Genomic DNA, 21,652 nt, shown 5'->3' with positions numbered 1-21,652 from the left:
TGTAATTGATCAATCATTAGGTAGTTTTACTAATGTTTGTGAACGCTCTACATGTCTTGATTGGAGCATGCACTTTGTAATTATCTGGTTCTTGAGAAACAAGTCCAAGACGATGATGATCCAAAGAGACTACCTACGTGAAAAAATTCGCCCACCTGTCCCGCCTCGTTCATCAGGATTACTTTGAATCGAAGCTCAGATTTTTAGCTTTCGTATGATGTATTTATAGCATAAAGTAATTTACATGCGTGTCCACGCAATCGTGATTAAGTCCCTCTTGGTGTTTATGTACTCTCTATTGCTACTTAGAGCAAGATATGATTTATATCAATGAAACAATCTTATTCCAATTGATTTAGGATTGATTTTTGACTTTCATAAATCGATTTACAAGATATTTCTGTTAATTCTTGTTCTTCATCAGTATATGAAAAACGAATATTTGAATGAACACCATTGCTTCCAACTATACACGGTAAGGACATAAAGATGTCTTTTTCAAAACCATGTTTACAGCCCTTAACAAAAGTAAAAAAGAATTTCAGTAATTTTTTTTTATCGAGATATTTTGATAAACACCTTGATAAATGTTGACACCGTGATGCATACACAGGTGTTTCTAATGATTGCGTCGACTATTTCAGCAGCACACAGTCCAGCTGCCCAGCTGCAGTATCCCTTTTTTCTTATTAAACTATTTGTACTGTTAATAACTCTATTGTGTATTTCATTCCACCCTTCAGGATCAAACCTGCTACCAATTTCTTTGTTAATATCCTTCAATCTCATACCCATAACTGATACTGATGACCATACTGGCACTGTAATTATGATTCTCAAATTTTATTTTAATAGCGGAAGAATAAATAAGGTATAATAGAAGTCGAATATGAGGAAATGATTTACCTGACATTGGACTATTTTCCCCTATTATTAATGCTTGAACGGAACTCGCAGCTACTCCAAGTTTTTGTGAGATATAATACTGAAATCTACAACTATCTAGAAAGGTACCGAGTCCAATTACTCTGTTAGGTGGAAATCCAGACAATTTCATTGCTACATAGGATAGAATATCAACTGAAAAATAGACTTATGTTTAGAATTAAAGATGAATTATATGAGAGGACAACGCCCATTTTAAATATATGAAAGGCTGGACTCTTTTGTAATTCTACTAATCGATCTGCTTTAACAGGAAACGTGTGGTTTCTTGATCAAAAATGTCGAGAACTGTAAGTTTTCTGAGTAATTGATTCAAAAGAGGTTAAGAAGTCATTTTCACTAAATAAAATTCTTATTATTAACCAAAAGAAAAAATTTTTTTTACTGTTACATAATTTTTTGATCAAAATTTTATGTGTTTTCTTTGAAACCAAATTTAGTAGAATTACAAAAGTGATAAAAAAAATGGTAATTGTCCTAAAGTATGTTATTTTACCTGGACTGGAAACGATAACGAGAATGCTACTTGGTGCAAACTTGCAGACATTTGGTATAAGGCTTTTGAAAATATCTACGTTATGCTGAAGCATATCTTCACGATTCTGATCACCTCTTTGCTTTTCACCTGCGGCAATGACGCAGACTGTTGCATCCCTCGCCGCGCTATAATCTACCAAGAATATTACTGGTTATAACTTTATCCATACCTCACTGTTTGACCCTCATCCCTTCCAACTCTCACCTTTGGTCCCCACGATCTTTGGATTACCGAGGAAAGCACCCGCGTGGCTCATATCTTCAGCCTCTGCTCTTGCAAGATTCTCGTTCGTGTCGATCAACACCAACTCGGACGCCAGTCGCTGAAGAAACAGTAGAATAAGTGATGAACGAGTTAATAAAATTAGAAAAACTTGACACTGAGTAAAAAATATTCATTGATTTTCCAATTTAAAAAGTTAAATCATTAATGAACATTCCATAAGTTGTAATGGCTTGTGAAAAAAAAATTTTTTTCGTCAAAATGAGAAAAGAATTCAAATCACGTAAAAGACATTAATGAGTCGTTTAATGATGGCGGAGCGTTGATTGATCGGCGTCGAAGCAGAAATTTAATGCTTTGAATCATTAAAGCTCTTTGATTATTTTCTCGCTTGCACATAAAGTGGATTCTTGAGGACTTTGTCGACCGAAAAGTGTTTGGAATAAACTACAAGACGTAACGATGAAGCGACAGTGTGACAGTAAAAGAGGATATATAGAATGATGTAGAGAGATAGAGAACGTCAACATTTCGTGGTAGTGTAAGGCTACACGATAACTCATTCCTGAGTAATTACACGTCCAAGCTACTCTCAGATGCAGCAAGGCTCCTCTTTGCTCCAGGCGATTCGGTGCCTTCGGTGTTTTGCCGCTCTGCTTGAGCTCCGCAGCAGAGCACCCGCTGTTTCAAGACCCCACCGTGATCGTTACGTGTGTTTTCAACAGGCAACCCGTCGTCCATTCATTACAGAATCGCAAACGAGCGTGCTGGGGATATTCGGTAGCGGTTCTTGTAACGCGTCGTGCATCTTTGCTCCATTTTTTTCACATCATTCCTTCTTGCATTCCCTCCAATCCACTTCAAAGCCTGAGTTATAAATTCTCTGGAATTTTTTTCTGTGTATAAAACCACGATACTCGTTCAATGTCTTCTTTAGAAATGTCCTTCTTCAAAGGAAGAAACTATTTTTCTACATCACAGGAATTATTTTCATTTCTTAACACTTACATCTTGGTAACCAAACTGGAGCACTCGAATAATTAATGAATGTCTTAACGAATCTTTTCTTAAATTCTCTTTCAAGATAAAGAGATGAAAATGGTGGTTCATAATTTGATTTAGAAATTCTGTATATCGGACAAACTCGTCGTTTTGCTGGACAAGGAATATAAGACCTAGACCATGATGATTTTGAACAAATGACTCTCTTAGAAGGTTGCGAAGTAGCACTTTTACACCGACAGAAACATAATACTCGACTTTCTAAACATCTAGGATTACCTAATGAAGACACAGGCTTTGTTAATGGCAATTTAGTTTCATAGTTGCTAATAGGCAACATTGATGGCTGATTAAATGACGCATAATCCTTGTTCAAGTATGTATTACGTTGGAAATCAGAACTTGGATAAATTCGAGACCACTTTTCAAATTTGCAACTAAATTTGGGTCTATAACTGGCTTGTTTAGAAGGTAATGAAAGATTTAAAGTGTAATCATTGGTGCAGAAACAAGATGGATTATTTATTGGAGAGCTCGAAGATAAATATGATGATCTTTTTGATCTTGGGAGTGTTGATATTGGTTGTGAATTGTAGTTGGAAAATGATGAATGCCTTGAAGATGTAGGAAAAGATTCAAAACATCTATTTAGGTTAATGGGTTCAGTACGTTCGTATTTTCGAATGATATTTTTTATTCGTTCTGATAACGGTAAATCGGTCGATAGTGAATTCATTCTGCAGTTCTCTTGTATTTCATGTATTTATTTTTTTGAAAATAAGAATGATGACGTAAAGCCATCTTTCCAATTTCCAAGTTCTTTTTTTAATCCTTAATTTAGATAGTCATGTGAATTTAACCAAAAATTATCCAACTAACTTGTACTCTGAAGGATCTTTTTTGTTTTTTTTCCTTTTAATCTTCTATCTTCACTTGATATTTTTTATTTGAAATACCAGAATTTATTTATTACTAAAATTTTTCAAAAATATCTGAACAATGCAATAATTAATTGGGGTAATTTTTTAAATATGAACGACATGATACCATTATGTATGTAGACTATAATTTATGATCACGTCAAATAGAATGTTTCTCTTCCCTTACATCCGTTTAATTCTATTCTTTATACTTGACATTTGTTGCAAACATAATGATATTGGGAGCGGAAGTGAATGTTACAATTACTGACTACCATAACATTACCTTTTCACGTTCATACCGGAACCATGAAATGCGTCCACGTGCTATGCATGTATTGCATGTATTATCCGGATACTTGTTGTAAAGGTAGAAATGTATACAGTATTTACGTACATAAATGAATAACTAATTAACAAGGAGAAAAAATAATAAGACTATATTTATAGCGTAAGCAACAGAAGCGAAAACTGACACTGTGACATACAGCAACGAGTAGAATTTCGTAGCGGGGTAGTGGGAAAGATCAGAGTTGATCTTCCAGGCATGGATTTCAGCTTCTCATCGTCGGAAAACATAAATCAGATAAAAAATAAAAAGCCTAACTGGGAGGCAAGTGCGGGGGCGATCAGACGACGTGTAAATGCTCGCCTTACCATCCGATAAGAGGTTCCCAATGAAACAAGAAACAACCTTACATCTTTTTCTTTTATCTTGTCTTCTTCAACAGCATTCAATTCTATCTTCCAACTTCCACTCATTAACATCACCATTTTGATTCAGTAGCTTGGCTCAAGGCTCTTGGTATCTTCTTTCACAACACAATCTCAAGCGTATCAGGTAAATCGAGATTTCGTGACTATTCGCTTGATAATTAGTATTTTTATTCGATTTCATATACTCTGACAACAGCTATTTTATCTCGTATTATTAATTTGGCTATTAATCTAAGAGTCTGTTGGTCAATCATTTTATCAAATTATTTTCATTTATCAGCTATTTAACTATTATAAGTTGTATGGTGGTTTAAGCAGCTGAACTAATGTCATGTGAGTGAGAAAATAAATTAGTAACAAGTTAAAGGATGAAGATTGATGTTCTTGAAGTAGATTACTCAGCTTTATCGATGTACATGATTGATCGGTTTAATGGTAAACAATAGGGATGAAAGCCATAGATGATTGAGTTAGATACAGAAATTACAGCCAACTCTAATGATTGAAGGATATATTACTGACCTTGAATAGTAGCGAAATGGCTACAGCAACGCCTGTGTGACCACACCCAAGGATCACAACCTTGACTCGGTGAAAATCTGAGTGTTGTGTTCTAAGTTTTGTCAAAAGGTAATCAGCAGTACTTCTAAATGTCTCGGTTTGTCTTCTGGAAAATTCACCCATTATTTTTTTTAATTAACTTTATAATTTTACTAATCTGAAGATAATCTTGTCCAGGTTTTGGTTAACATTTTCATGGACTCTTTGTACACGAGGGTTTCGATTTTATTAGGGAAAAAAAAGGTTAAATAAAAGACGAGCATATTTTACCAAACAATACTAGGAGAATTGCAACCTAGCAATACAAGTAAAATATGCTAGTGTATCAGAAGGGTTAATTATCATTTACTGTTAATAACATTAATAATATTGGAATAAAATAATTGAATATATTCAATTGCAATCAAATAAAAATTAGAGGTCAGGTTAGTAAAATTTACTGTGCCAGCACAATAATTTTTCTATTGCTGACCGGTAGATTGTATAATATATATATATTTTTTATTGGAATTTTTTTTCCGTATATATCAGGGTATTTAAATGAATGGGTAAAAAAAAAACTTTTAGTAAAATAATGTTTGTAATGGAAATCCCTTCCTCAGTAACAGAATTTACTTTACCGTCTAAGTGTAACGTGCAGACATTTATCACGAACAATTTTAATAATAATTTTGACTCTTGGGATGATCGAGAGGTAAAAAGAGTCCTGAGTCCTGAAAGTGCCTCTTCAGGTCGTCCTTATTGCTATAGCCGTGGTACTTGTAAGGTCTGTGCTATATGCGATCCGACGAGATAACGAGTATCCCAGCATGAACCCTCATCCCTAGGACCAACATAGTATACTGTATAGTCTCTCATGGCCAAACCGTACGATCTACTATGAGGGGTTGTAGAGGTTTACATACTCGTATCACGACTGCGGGACCGAAGCGACAGACTACTATTTTTTGGAGTAAAATTTACAATTCCTTTCTCTCCGTATAGAGAACGCCATGTGAAAAGGAGTGAAAACGATGGGATCATTGTCATCATTCGTAACAAATCTTTCTACCTTTCCAATAATAAAAAAAAAGTTTAAAATAGGTCTGAGCATACTTGGTCTATGCTAATATGATTTTAAAAAATACATTCAAATATAAAAGTTATTAATCATTAATAAGAAATTGAAATATGAAAGTTTGATTAAAATGAGCAATCAATTTTTATATAATATGAGATATCATTGCCACAATAGTTATGACCATTACTATTTATGATAATTCGCATACGGAGATTTTTCAAAATCAATTAGTTCCCTATTACTTTGTATGCTCATAGAAGTCAATATACAAAGCGATATGATCACAATTTGTTGTTACACATTGATTATGGTCACATTTATTAAACCCAGCGTGGATTATTCCACGTTCACTGCTCTGTAAATAACCGGACAAGATATATAATAGCACAATTTTGTTTTGCCAATTACCGTCCTACAGGAAGCCCACTTGTATACAGGAAAAGTATGGTATGATCGAATAAGACTACTGCATCGTTCCACATCTGGAACCTGTAGGTATTATGAAACCAGTTTAAAGGCATATACACGCAAATTTTTATTTCCGGTATGATCAATTGAGTTGCTCGGTTTTTATTCATTGATTCTATAGTACATTTTTATTTATTTGTTGTTTTATATTAGGTAAATAGAAATGAGGAGAGAGCATCCTTATAACCTGTAATCGATCGCCAGATGTTCTATTGCAAACGCAAAACCATCTTTGTCTATATACGAAGAAGACTGAGAAGATTCTCATTTCCGATAAAACTAAAAGGTATCCAAGAAACCGCTATAGTCTATTGAATGTTCACTAATTCTATTTATTTGAGTAAAAGAAGCATCAGTTTATTTAGTTAATGCCATCAATAAAATACATGAGGAAATAACTTGATTGTAGATTAAATTGTAATGGTATATAAATTTGATATAAAATATTAGAAGAAACAAAATGTATGTGAAGAATAATATTCTATCTCTTGTATAACATAATTATAAAAATAAGAATGACTAGGAATTTTATAGTACTCGATCATCGTCATCGTGTGGTTCCTGAAGAATCCCGCACTCACGCAGAACGTTTTGAATTCCATCAGCGCATGCCTGAAACGCTGACTTCTCGTGTTCTGTAAGTTTGTGTCTCACTATGTGATGCACGCCTCCACTTCCCAGAACGCAAGGTAAAGACATGTAGACGTCCTTGTCGGTCCCATGGCTGCAGCTCTAGAAAGAGTAAAACAACTGGAGAAATAACAGCAAGAAAACAAACGAGAAGAAGAAGAAGAAGGTCTTCAGCACCTAGTGAATCACTCATCGATCGTGATCAGTGTAGAAATTCTTACTTGGATGTACGTCGCAACTGGGAGTACGACCTTCGTGTTCCTTAGAATAGCGTCGACAATCTCAACTGTACAAAGAGCTAAGCACCAACAACTTGGTCCTTTCTCACCCTTTTCACTCGTTAACTTTGTTTCCATCTCGTTCACTGCACTCGTCACCTCGTGCCACTTTTCAAGATCATCTGATTCACCCATTTTTGGGTTTATCTCATGTAGTTTTATTCCTGCTACATGGACACTTTGCCATACTGGAACTAAATTAGGATTTAATATCATTATTTTTGGTGGTAATTGATGTGAAATATGAAGAAAAATTAAAGGTAGCAATGACGTGTCATTTAGAATTATTTAAAAAACTTCCGGTTCTAATTTTTCAATTTTTATCTTAAAGTTATTGTTAGTATTTTTTGTTAAATAAATTTAAATAATAACATAATAATAAAAATTCAGAAAGAGGAATTTAAAAACTTTAAAGCTGCCAGAAATATTTCTCCATATTTATCGAAAAATAAATGATTGAAGAAATGTATATTTTAATGAACCTGATGCATCTTGCGCTCCAATACTCATGCAATAAATTGACGTATTGGCAAGTCCAAGTTTCTTGCTGAGATGGTATTGATATCTCACCGTGTCAACAAGAGTACCAGGTCCAAGAACACGTGGCGATGGAAACTTGGATAGCCGCCAAGTAACATAAGACATAACTTCAATAGGTCTTGTAGCTACCAAAAGAACAGATCGGCAAGCAAATTTTGCGATTTTTGGTATGATTATACGGAATATTTCTAAATTGTGCTTGATATTGGGTCGTTCTCCAGGTGCTGGTTCACCAATTGCAATGATCACCACTGCTGATTCCTTTACCATAGTTATGTCTGAAAGGACAAGAGTAAAACGACTGCGACTTAATGAAGACACGAGGAGATGAAGATATTCTAATGTTCTTCCAACGGGATTTGAAGAAGCAGTTAAGGATTCGTATTCGTTCTTGTTCCATGAATCCCAACTGTTTTCTTTCAATTTATTGTCTATCAGTAAACTTTCACGATCATAACCTCATGTTCGTCACGAATTCGCTGGCTCCTGAAGACAAATTTAGATCCTATCGCGTATCAGCTATTTTTTTCCTAACAAATTTTTTATTATTCCCAACAGAATTATGCCCTTTCTGTCAGAAATTGGAGAAAAAGAAATTAAAGTATTTTAAAGGCAAAGGTGTAGATTATAGAAGATGAAGATATTCAGATATTTAGTGTTCATCAGGCTTGAAAAAAAACCCTTCTAAGAAAGTCTAAAATTTTTAAACGTGACAAACGAACGGGTGAAGGTGCCCAATCACTTTAAGATCTTTTCTCTCATCCTTGAAGCTGAAACATCCAGCCACTAATCCTGTCGTGGCATCTTGCTCGATCTCGGTGAAACGATAGACTAACATCATCGCAACGTGCCATACAACTAGAGAAGGAAGTAAAAGACAGTGTGAGACAGAGAAAAAGAACGGGAAAGACACTGAGAAGAGATCGGTTGACGAGATTAGTACAACCGAGTGGTCCGGCACTCTGCTGTGTCGTCCATGAACGTACAGTAAGAGTCGTGTCCTGGCCACTGCTACCTTGAGCTGTTGGACGAGGATAACTCGACGCGATGAGCGTGATCCGTCAAAGCGACCGATCATGCATCCGTTGATCGGATGAGAGAATTAATAAAAATTAAAAAGCATAGGAATGACGAAATCAAAAGGAATAGATTTCGAGAGAAATTGACAAAAAGCTAAATTGTCACATCATGATAGGCAGGTGAGGATTGAAAGAAATTTTCAATTTATATTCATCGGATTATGGTAATACTCGCGGATTAAAAATAATGTTCAAGGCAAAAAGTAGTCATGAAATAACAGGTGGTAGAGATTTAGGTATTTTGTGGTAGCGTCTCGATAAAACATTTAGGGAATCTTTACCCGATGTACCAATGATCAATGGATTGCCCAGGAAAATGCCAGCATGCCGGATGTCTTCAGCTTCGGCTTCTGCTCGCACGGCATTCTTGTCGATCAGACAGACTTCGCTGGCCATTCTCTGTGAATTTCACCGACAAATTAATTGCAGTAATTGTGTATATTGTGATTTTATCCACTATGGTGGTAATTCTTTTTATTCAAGGGCTGTTTTATTTTTTATTCTGTACACCTTCAAATTCTTATTTTAATGAGCAAAAAATTTTTTCATCAAAATTTATAACTGCAAAATATTATGCAAACTTCCCAAAAATTAACTTTTTCGATATATTAATTCGTTTAGCTATTCATTTTACTGATAGTAAATCATTTTTTTCAAAAGTCATTTAGTTAGAATTTTTAAATGAGTTGAAAAATAAAATTTATGAGTAAAAAAACTTAACTTTCTCCATATTTTTAAAGGGTTCAGGTAAAAAAAATATAAAATGTATTTTTTTAAAAAACATGTAGAAAAACCATCATTTAAAAATTGAATACTTCATCGTTTCCTAAATATCTTAAATGTATTCATTCAAGGATTTTTAGAAACTTTTTCCTGTTATTAACTGCAATTGTGTCGTTGTAAACGAAAAATATCATAAACCAGTGTCATGTGAATATCATTAAAAACATAAGGTTCATAAAAAATGTGCCATATTGCCTTTTTCACCTTGAACCCTACGTAAAAAAATTTGAATTAAATTACTTTCATCAGTATGGCTATTGCACAAGCTATTCCAACATTTCCAATCCCAACAATTGACACTTTAACTCGATGAGGATGAAGGGATTCACAAAAATTTGGTGGAGTCGTTATTAAAGCATTTTTCGTCGTTGTTATGATAGGTCCCCGAAGGTCAAGCTAAATAAAAATTGCAGTCATAAAAATATTTGTCGACAATTTTTCCTTGACCTTTTTCGTTTATGATCTTATTATCCTTTACCTTTTCGTCCTTTTTAATATTTTCTTTTATACTTTCTTCATGTTTGTCGTTTTTATTGAAGACTTCTTCCATTGTAAATCTAAAAAATAGTCATGTTAAAAAGTTAAAAAAGGTAATCCCATAAATTTTTCACGAAACACAAAAAAGGGTTCAAGTGTAAAATAAGTAAAAAAGAATTCAACGCACGCTGCGGTATAAAAAAAATTCCCAATAGTGCTTACCTGGCTTCTTAGCAGGTTTCCTTGGTGAAATTTACACCCAGCGTCGTCTGATCGGTAAATTATCCAGTTGTGTACATAAAATGAATGCAATGAAAGGTTAATTACATTTTATATTTTAATAAAAAAATAAAAAAAAATTTCGATATTTTCAATTATTATTTAAATATATTTACAATAAATTAAGAATAAATAATATATAATATAACCAATAGAATTGTCATCAGTATAAAATTCTGTTATTAACCAATTTCATACTGATTAAAAATACACCGTTATTTGTTTTATGCCTTTTTTTTCTCACCGCCATTTAGTTTATGTAAGCACAACAACAGTGTAATGTATTAAAAAATCAATCGGAAATATCGTTGATAATTACTTATCGTCGTTATCCTCTTTGGGTACTAAAGCAAACGGGGTGGTCTCCATTTGTCGAGACCAGTTTCGTACAAGTCATGTGGAGTTGGGTCCCTTGCGTTATGTAAATTGTCTTAATTTCACTATTTTTTTATTTATTATGTTAATTAAATTTCAGTTAAATCAGCTATACCTCAATATATATTTGTACAGTTTATGCTCATTTTTATAATAAATAAACAAGGAGTTAATTATATTTACGACGTTATAAAAGGATTAAGAGAGTCGATAAAGAGCTAAGGAATTTATGTAAGACCCATTGATAATCATCGGAAGCGCCGTCGTATTTTTTTCATGCACATCCGATCGCGATCAACTCTCACCCAACACGGCCTCCCTCGGTGCCGCCTTTTTTTCATCGCACGTGATGTGCTTCACTATTTATTTATTTTCTTCATTTAGACATGGTCTAGATATTTATTACACATATATGTTTGTCGAAGAGTTTCTTGTGATATGGTGATTGAAGTTTTGACGTTCAATTTCAATGATGGTCAATTGTTGAGACAAAAACGATGATTAAAGTAAAACTTGTACCGATCATTTATCAGCCACTGGTCGATTTTGCGAATGCTCTTTTAACGATCTCAACTCTCTTCTGCTCCAAAGCGATACAATCTTCCCACCTTGCATGCGCTTACTTCTTCCTCCAATATAAATACGGTTTATACTTTTTTTTTTATTGTACACAGAAGTTATTGAATCTCGTCAAATAATATACGAGCCAATAATGTACGAATAGTACTGCAATTATGGTGAATTGATCTGTTATCTGAACATATACGCGTTTGTAATTTAATAATGTAACCTTTTTTATTATATTGAGTCTTAATTCTTCTTTTTCTAATTCCCTCCCAGGCATCAAGTAAACGAGGTAACAGAGATACTCATCTCCAAACCATCATTTTTATGACCATTGTATCGACCACCCGGATAAATGCCATCAATATAGACTTTTAGACACACGCGAGTTATTTAATACTTGGCAAAAGTACGATTTTATTGGTGGCGGTGTGTAATGCATGTTTAGTTTGCCCTTGAATTTCATTTATTACGTTTATGGGCTGTAATGTGTGAACGTTTTTATAATACAATTTCTTTTTTCATAGAAATAAGTGATAACTGTTGACATAGAATAGAGTGATGATAGCAAATCATTAAAAGCATTTAATTTTTTTTTTTTTTTTTATTCTTATCATAACAGTAGATATTACATATCGATATTGCGAAGAAATAAAAAAGGCAAAAGCTCTAATACATTACATAAAAATTCTTACAAATATTTAGAAAGTATATTCCAAATTAATTAAAAAAAAAAAAAAAACATTTGCAATTATGCAATTAAATCAAAACTCTATAAAATTTATTGCAAGCTTAAAAAATTTTCATATATTTTTCATTCTTTTCGTTTTAATTTTATCTCGAGTTTTTTTCGTATTTAATAATTGTACTTTGACTGTTTTTAATTTAACTCTATTTCTTCTACCAATCCATATTTCAACAATAAAGCTTAAAATTGACAAATTCATTCCAATTGCCCATAAAATAATGCCAAAATATAAATCTTTTATCTTAATTGGACGAAAATTTACTTCAGCCAATGTTTTTCTTTTCAATAATTTGGTTTTAAGTTTTTCAATTAAATCATTTTCAAATCTATTTATTAATCTCATTTCAACTGAAAATAATAACACCCGATCAAGTTGCTCCTGTATAGCTGTACGTCTTCGATAAGTTGGTCCAAAAGGTTGAGAAAAATACTCTTTTTTACTCACATAAAGTCGACGTTTATTTGCTGCATATGGCCAAACATATCCATTCAGTGCTATACAAGCGGAGTCAGGATTTTTATAAGTTAGTTGCAGACATTTTATTTGATTATAAACAAATTTTGTTTTGTTTAATAAAATTTCTGCAACACCTACATCATATTCATAATTATCAGTAGCAGCATTATAAATTATTTTGATTCGATCTTTTGTTAAATCTTTCAAAGAGTCGGCATTTTTTTTTTCAATAGATATTGTTAAAAACTCAGCTAAATGTCCATTAAATAACGCTTGAAATACTATAAAATACAAAAATATCATAGTGAAAAATATTTTCATTGGTAAAGTATCTAATGGCACAAGAACACCTGAATTAATTAAAAGTCTAAGAACATCAAAACATGCAAATTGTACATTTTTTTTTGTTTTGTACCATATAACGAAAAAAATTATGATTATTATTAAAAATAACGATCCCAAGGTCAATAACCCAAAAAAGTCAGCTATTTTTTCTAAAGGAGTACTAGGTACTTGTCTGTGTGATAAAATTTTGTTCGTGTCATATTTTACAATTACTCCATAATTCCACATATAGAGAACTGGTACGATTGGAGATTGATTGATATTCATATCGATCGATGAGTTGACAAAAAGGAACATAAAAGTCTTAAATACATCTTGAGTAACCATGGATTTTATACAATAAATGAATCTGTTTTTGAATGATTTCTTTAAAATTTCAACATTATCCACATATGTTTGGTGCATTACTTCGCTGGCATTTTGCACGTTGAAACATCCTTCAGGTCGTCCATCAGTATCCGTCACTCCAATTATGATGCGAGTGTTATTTAACGGGTCCGTTCGTTTGAAAGAAAATCTTTTGCATATATTATCTGAAAAAAGGTCAATATTGTTTACATAATTATTTCAAACAAAAATAACCGGTAATAAATTAAATCGAATACCATTAATGGATCGGCCAAAAATGTTGAATTTATTGAAACGAACTTCTGTTTGTTCAACCCGTGACCAGTAAGCTGGATTACTATTTCCATACGAATCATAAGTAAAAATAACAGGGTTCTTAAAATCTCGCAAACAAAGATAATAAACTGGAGAATGAAACTGTTGTCCAACTTCAATTAAAAATTGCCGTACAAATTGACAACCATCATGTGGTTCATTAGGTATTACTATCATTGTTACATTTTTTAGATAATTCCACTTGAGCATTCCATAAGTACGGAAACGACTATGCCGTGGATGAGTATTTGTCACTAAAATAATTCCTTTAATTTTTCCGTCGTTGATAGTCATTCCAACATAAGGATTTTTTAATGATGATATCAGCATCACTGCAGTTGGAGATCTTAAAGTGCTTACAGCTTGAAATGTTGATATACTTTTGGTGTCATCATAGATTACTATATTTGTAAGATTGAGGTTGCACTCTTCTAGAATATTGACCTTAACAATAAATAATTATTCCATAAATTATTTAAAAATTCCATAAGATATTTTTTATTTACTCATTCTTAAAATTAATATATTACTTTTTCTCACCAAAATTTTATTTAACATAGTCATGTAGTTGGATTCATTTTTGTTTTTAATAATTGATGATCGACCAAATACAAGTATCACCTTATCAAAAATACTAAAAAGTAACAAAACACAGAAATATTTGAACATTTTTTTTAAACAAAAATATATTCCAGTTAAAATGAAAGACCTAGACAGTTGATAAACACTTGCAAATCTGATGACATTTAACAATGCACGTTTTATTTTACATAAAATATAATATTAGTAAATAGAAAAATCCATTTAATTTTCCTTCATTATATTACTATGGTAATTTTTTATAAAAACAAACATCCATTAGTATCACAAACGTGCAAATAATCTTACATCAAATTAAATCCAAGCGGGGAAAAAATAAAAATTGAATAAAACATTTCCATTCACCTGCACTTTTTCTATGAAATTACAATAGAAACATTAAATAAAAAGCTAGAGAAACATTAAAAAATATATTTCCATAACAAATAAGCTACTGTTGCATTATATTGACGTAAACGTGGCATTTATGTGTTTCTTTCCACGCTCATGGAGTTTAAAAAGGACAGAACAAGTACAGTGGACGAAGATGAAGAGCATCAAGGAGTCTGGTTGAAACGACGATTCTCTCGTTGCATGTTAGCTCATGGCACACAATGCTACACTCAATACAAGTATACTATCTTGCACATGGAATTTTAATTGGCTATTTGTTAGTGTCCCCACGATTTTAGATGTCCTCACAACAACGCTATTGTTTTCCCAACTTCTTCTGACACCAATAAAAGAGAGTGAACAATCTATTGGTGAATTCTTCAACAAACTTTCCACATATGTTGATATCTAACCACCAAGACCATAAATTCTCCACGACAAAATTATTGGTTTGAAAACGCAATTGTGAGCTGAATAAAAAACCATTTTTCAGTTTCTTTTCTGAGTGCTTATGTTAGCCCTAATGGGAAAAACAGTGAACATATAAATAAATAGTAGTTGTGGCAAGCACAGTAATGACAAACTTGCACAAAATTCTTCATAAAATTTTCTTCTATGATTTTATCTATTTTTTCAGTTAAAAATATTGAAGTAGGACCAGAATTATTTACTTAAAAAATTATTTGTTCTTTTTTTGATAAATGCCAGAAAAGCTTGATCATTTGTCATTGGAGTAAGAAATTGATTTTTGAAATTAAATTTATTAAGAAAAGTTTTTTCCTGTTTGCAAAAATAATTGCTTCATAAAAAAGCACTCTTTTGCCTTTTCTCCCTATAATGCTGGTAATGGAAAAAATAGTGGACACATAAATAACTAAGACTCGTAGAGAGTGCGGCATTGGCAAGCTTTCAAGAAACACTAGGCTGGAGACACTGGAGTTCTTTAAGTCGAAAGTTACTTCTTAGACCCCCATGGCTTGTTAAAATATTGCTTATGCATCGCATTTTGATATTGCTTAGATCGTAGCGAGTCTTGGGACTTGTGGAGGTGGAGAATAAGGAACTATAATGTTCTCTTACTGCATGCAAGACGAGAAAAAGAGAGGTGCACTTGGTGCAGCATCTCCACCTTCTTCCTCCTTGCTTCTTGTTTTATTTTACCTAAGGCCTGAGCATCGGAAGGGGCGAGGCTGTTGCACAATTGTTTATGCTCATGTCCCGCCCTATCGGACTCATCGGACACACTCGGGATAACTGCGCTTAGCTCGCGTATACGCGCGGATCTGCGAACAGGTATGGTAACCCGTCTGTGAGAGGAGACGCAACGGCGTCATATCTCGAAGGATAGTCGAAACCAGCCATTCGTTACGATGAACCATGTATCTTTTCCCAAGAACACATTCTCGGAATTTATATTTTATATACGTGGTCTTTGACTTTGGTCTTGATATTGTCTCTACGCTATTTTTTACATCGTTCGTTATTATCCATCTTTGCTTTATCAATCTCGATCCGGTATCATTGTGATGAGTAGAAATATTTTGTAAAATAGACGTCGAGATTGTTTGGATACAGTGTCTTCCAAAAATTAATTAAATTGATATTGTATTTAATTTATTTTTTCTCAAATAATGAATAAATTATTTTGTTGTTTTTTTTCGAAAAATAACTAATTCGATCAATTTTTAACAATTGATTTATGTTAATTAGAAGTAATCTCTTCTTCAAATACATTTTTTTTACCATATATATAAAATAAACATTCATCATTGAATTTAATTGAATTTTATTTAATACATTTATAAATCAACTGATTAATTAATCAGTTGAGATTAAAAAAAAATGGCAAAAGTTTTCTCATGTGAAAAATGATTCCTCTGCTGATAAATCTCGATAGCCATTGTAACAATTTAGTTGTACAAAGATGTAGTTTTGTTGCAGATAACGAGTCACTTTTGGCGGTTATTGTAAGTATTTATGGCATTGTCTAACAATAACACAAGTACAAGTATATGATGGTCAAATGTAAGAATTACACTAGCTAGAATCTATCCCACCCCCGCAGCAATGTTACCTCCTTACAACCTTCGCGCTGCAAGAGAAAATTAATACTCTATGTGTACGTGGCCATAAAGCTTCTATGCGACGCGGTAATTACGTACGAAGCGCATTATACTCGCCACCACCCCGATACAATACTTCATAAGATGCCGAATGACTGCTTTATGACGTTTCTTCTTCCTCCCCACTGTGCTTTGTTCTTCTAACAATTTAATGACAAAAAATTTCAGCCATAAAAGCCATCCAGTCAGGTGGTAATTAAAAGAAAGAGCAATCTTGTCATAAAAAGTATACATACACTGACGTCATTTAATCTATGTAGAAGTTAAATTGTTTGAATTTTTTTTTGCAAGTGAAGCAACTTTTATATCCACAAAAAAAAAAACATTTTTTGCAACCATTTCGGAACTTACGGTTATTTCAGAAATGCCGACATGTTTCATTTGATAGAATTCAATGATTAATTTTAAAAAAAGAATCTATATTATAAATTTTACCATACGAACAATATAACACTACTTTAAAAATAATTTTCATATAATGAATAAATTATTGAATATTTAATCAATAATTTTATAAATAAAATCAATGTCTATTGTTTACTTTTAGAAAAACAATATATTTTAAATATTAAATAATATTATTTTTAAGAGAAAAAAAAACTAATCTCTGAAAAAATAGCAATTTTATTTCTTTTCCAAATGGAGGTGAATTTAAAGGTCACTAGTAGTTTAAAAGTATAAAAAAAATATTTAAATAATTCTTGACCATTTTAATTTAAAAATGATCCCGTTAATATATAAAAAATTCCGTCTGAACATATTAAGTACCACTGCCTTAATCTTTGAATCTTCTCATCGTTCTCTGTTATCTTCTGTATAGTATACAATGTACCAAGGACATCAATCTACTAGCAAATTTTTTCTCTTGCAATTCTCCGATTACACATATGCCGCACTACACACAATTTACTCCCACTCAGTTGATCCAAAAGAAAAAAAGATCCTCATGCATCTCAAGAAAGAATATTAATTAAAAGTCTCAAGTAACGAAACAAATGTCTAGTCATAGCCTCACTTAATCTCTATCTTTTTCATCTTTACAATCTCAGTTTCATTAGTATGAATCGACTGAATTTGTCTAGGCCACACTTGAAATAGAATTTAATACAGACTCACCTGAAGTAAGTGGTTCATTAAACGGCATATATTTGCAGCACGAGGTCCCACCCAGCAGGTGGCAAACGAGCTTATGCTATCATTCACATTCTCTAATGGCGATAGAGAACCACTACTCCATTAATTCTATAACTACCCATCACACACGCAAGAGCTGATTCGCGATGATAAAAAATGCAAAAGCGCTCAAGTCGAATTATAATTGCGACACCGCAGGTGACTTGAGAAGCATGCATTGGTTTTATTACACATAACTTTTCTTGTATCTAACGACATTTAAAGTACTCCTTCTGCCTAATTACTTACCACTTGGTGTAGTAACACATTAGAAGCTGGATATGATCCTCTAGCTCTTGAGATTTTTACTAAAAGAAATAATCTTTTCCGCAGCATCCTGGAAAGGCAGATTCCCTGTGACGATGAACATAGCCGTAGGATACTTTCTTTCTTCCTCTCAACTCTCTCTTTTATTCCATAGTTGCTAGTGAATATACCGGTTTCCAACAATTCAGCGTTACTACTTTGCATTTATATGAGCCGTGCTTTTTTCTATGCGTAAGTCGATGGGACACGGTTGGACACTTACGTCTATGGCTCGACTCTGTACACTATCATAAGGTAAAATGGAAAAAGATGAGAATACACTTAGTAAGAGGTTTGGTGAATGTGTCGGCAGGTTGGAAAGAGATTGCAAGAGAAAGAGAACCATGCACATGAGAGTAGATGAATTATGTTAAACGCCTGTTTAAATACATGTTCGCCTAGGGGATACATCCTGGAGTCACGAGACACCGCGTGCTATTCGTCTTCTCGATTTATATTAAATCGCCTCGCGAATGACCCGACATAAGGCCGGCTTCGAGCTCGAAGGATAGCGCACCAGTTCAACTCATTCTAAAGGGTGAGAGAGGTTTCCTCTCGTCGACAGTGCACGGAGGGGCACGTCGATTTATCGTAGTGGAATGAAATGCGACGATAGCTATTCTAGAGTGCCAACAAGTCAAGCAGCTTTAAATCTTGTAATAGTTTATAAATCTTTGCTGTCTTATCTTTTCATTATATTTTCTTTTGTAAAAGGATATATAGTATTTCAGATATTGTTGCCTACAACGTTTATTGACTCTTTTTTTTTTAAATTATTGTTATTTTATGAAGCTGAAACAGGATTTGTATTGAAGATAAAGCTTTTATTATTTTAATCAAACGTTTTGAGATAAAAATTTAAAAATAATGAGAAATATCCTTTATTTACTAAAAATGAAAAAACCAATAGAGCAATAGTTAAGAGTAATTTTTGCTAATTAATTAAATGAATAATGAAATGATTCTTTATTTTTATTTAAAAGAGTCATTTATTGTGAATGATTTTATCAAATGTTCTTTAATAAATTGTCGTAATGAAAAAAAAAAACGTTTTTGTGAATTAAATAACAAGACATATAAAATTTTTTACAAAGTGCATCAGTACTTTATCAATGTCTTAATTAAATTTACGCTGGAAAATTTCTACCATAGAACAACGCATTATTCACATGCATTACTAAACAAATCTCTTTCTGGGTATCAAGTGCAATCAAAGGCCAATCCTTCGCCTTAAGACATGAAGTCATGATTTATTGCAGACATAGAGAATTTGCGTAAAGTCTGTTTTTGCTCTTTCAGCAACTTACTAAAGGAAGATCATAGGGGGACGTCGAGAAAGATGTTAAGGTAAAAAAAGGGGGAAAAAAAATAAATAAATCGCCAAAACGATGCCGCAGCAGAAAAGAGTCAGGGGAACGGTTGCGCAGTCGTGCGTTAAAAATGAAGACATTCAGATGGAGATATGATTCTGTATAAATCACAAGGCCGAGTTTGCTGTTCCGTCTATCTCGACCACGCGCTGCATACTACTCTCACTCCCCTCAAGATGTGCATTCACAAATTCACACCTCTACTCAAGGTATGTCTGTATATTTCGCCGACTTTTGACACTTCTTTCTTGACTAAATGCCCGACAGTGGCAAGCTGCAGGTATTCATTTATTATTATTCTTTGTATGGTGTGAAAAATGGCTAAGAAAGAGGTGTGGCTCTTAACAAAAATTTGGTCGTAAGTTTCAATAATTATTTCATGATTTGTGGTATATTCTAGGAAACTAATGTTACGGAAATGACAGTTTTGATGTCTTTATAAAACCCCAAATGTGTGAATAAAAAAATCTGAATTAATCTTTGAATTTTTTTTTCCTTCACTCCTCAATAGCGCATTTTCAACATGAAAAAGAACAATTTTTTTATTTTCTATTATAAAAAATTCATTTAACAATTGAAATGATTATTCCGATAAAGAATATGTTTTACGATATTAAAAAAAAGATGAATAATGTTTAAGGGTATTTATTTTATTATTAAATTAAATGGTTAAGTTGTGAGGCTATTTAAATTCCTAACATTCAAGCATAATCACTGCTCTCATTTATTTTTCACTAAGCCCATCTAATTTAACGCTATTTTCTATGATGCAGATTTTTCATGGAGCATCTTCAGCATTTATATACGACCGTGGGCGGCGAAAGAAATTCGTCGGGTTGTGGTTTTCGTTGGAGCAATTTATTGGACAGTACGCGGGAACTTAATTTGCATGGTACTAAATTAAAACAAGAAGACAACGAGAAGAAAGAGAGGAGGCAGACGAAAAGAGATAAGGAGGAATGAAGAGGTAAGAACAAAGGAAGCGAAAGTGCATTACAAGTACTTGCATTTTACACGTGCTTACGGTACTCAATTAAATCTTTAAAGAAAAGAACTAATGGTGGAAAAAAGATTAAAAATAAAAGACAATTACAAGTCACACTTTGACGGTGGTCCTATAGTTGTTGAATTTTCAAGATGTCTAAGAACGATGATGAAGACATACTTGAAAACTCTCTCATCAGAGTAAAGATTCTTAGATGTGACGGCTACCGAAGTCCTCTTGAGAACTTCTCATTCTTGAAAAAAAACCCAAGGTATTGTCAGGTGAAGTGGTCCGTAAATGTGTCGAGATACCTACAATAATATGAGCACGAATGTGTGAAGAACAATCTCCTACCACTGGTTATGATTCTCTCTTTTATTTTGCCTGTGATGACGAGCGAGAATCGAAATTCAAAATATATTCTCCTGTCGTGTACTTTTATGTAGAGGGATCACAAGGAGGCTTTATGTCCTTGTCGACAACTTTAGGCTTTCTCAATAGCATCTATTGAAAATATTTTTTTCAAGCGGTGACCGCTAGAGCCATCAAAGGTCCCCAATGCCACTGAAAATTCACACAATATTGGGCACCGCTTTGTATGAAAACCAGCTGGAAGTTGTGGAAATACAGTCAATGGATGTTTGAATCATTAAGCAACTCCAGCAAAGAATGCTGGTGAAAGTATGAAAATTGATCGTAAATGTCCAATAAGATGTTCTATAAAAATAATTTACTGTTTATTTTCATAATCAATAGTTGTAAGTTAATGATTGTTGCACCATTGTCTTTTTAACAAGAGTTAAAAGTAACAAGTTTTGAAAAAACTTTTAATGCTAGTCATGCCATCAGATAATATAAAAAGGTATAAAGTCATATTTTCTTCTCTGATGTGAGCAATGTTGATCGTAAACATTTTCTTTTTTTTTCTTCTTTACTACTATACAGCGTCTTTCAAAAGTTTGTTGAATATTAGCTAAAGTTGTTGAGAAAATTTATAGGTTTGGACAGGGGAGAATTATGTTTTAGAAAGTGTTTTTTTTTTTAGTTTGTGAGCAATTGGCTTGATTTAATG

General features: G+C 32.9%; 2 protein-coding genes across 3 annotated transcripts; both read right to left on the bottom strand.

Moving 5' to 3' along the window:
* Window positions 1-5,128, bottom strand: LOC118075005 (L-lactate dehydrogenase A-like 6A). The gene is made up of 6 exons (XM_035096584.1): window positions 4,867-5,128; window positions 1,688-1,805; window positions 1,442-1,615; window positions 907-1,080; window positions 580-821; window positions 1-518 (listed from the first exon to the last, which is right to left on the bottom strand). The coding sequence occupies exons 1-6, from the start codon at window positions 5,026-5,028 to the stop codon at window positions 342-344; spliced, it is 1,047 nt and encodes a 348-aa protein (XP_034952475.1). The 5' UTR covers window positions 5,029-5,128; the 3' UTR covers window positions 1-341.
* Window positions 5,129-6,961: 1,833 nt separating this feature from the next.
* Window positions 6,962-18,259, bottom strand: LOC118075011 (L-lactate dehydrogenase-like). 2 transcript variants are annotated; one of them, XM_035096590.1, is made up of 8 exons: window positions 18,169-18,259; window positions 10,443-10,489; window positions 10,222-10,300; window positions 9,984-10,139; window positions 9,242-9,359; window positions 7,824-8,159; window positions 7,285-7,535; window positions 6,962-7,165 (listed from the first exon to the last, which is right to left on the bottom strand). In XM_035096590.1, the coding sequence occupies exons 3-8, from the start codon at window positions 10,291-10,293 to the stop codon at window positions 6,962-6,964; spliced, it is 1,137 nt and encodes a 378-aa protein (XP_034952481.1). In that variant the 5' UTR covers window positions 10,294-10,300; window positions 10,443-10,489; window positions 18,169-18,259. The 2 variants fall into 2 exon arrangements, with proteins under 2 accessions (XP_034952481.1, XP_034952482.1); XM_035096591.1 differs by having other exon boundaries at window positions 7,071-7,183.
* Window positions 18,260-21,652: the final 3,393 nt, after the last annotated feature.

Source organism: Chelonus insularis, unplaced genomic scaffold (assembly GCF_013357705.1).
Source record: "Chelonus insularis isolate UGA/USDA-ARS -01 unplaced genomic scaffold, ASM1335770v1 contig_144_pilon, whole genome shotgun sequence".
NCBI lineage: Eukaryota > Metazoa > Arthropoda > Insecta > Hymenoptera > Braconidae > Chelonus > Chelonus insularis.
This window is presented reverse-complemented; position numbering and strand designations above follow the sequence as displayed.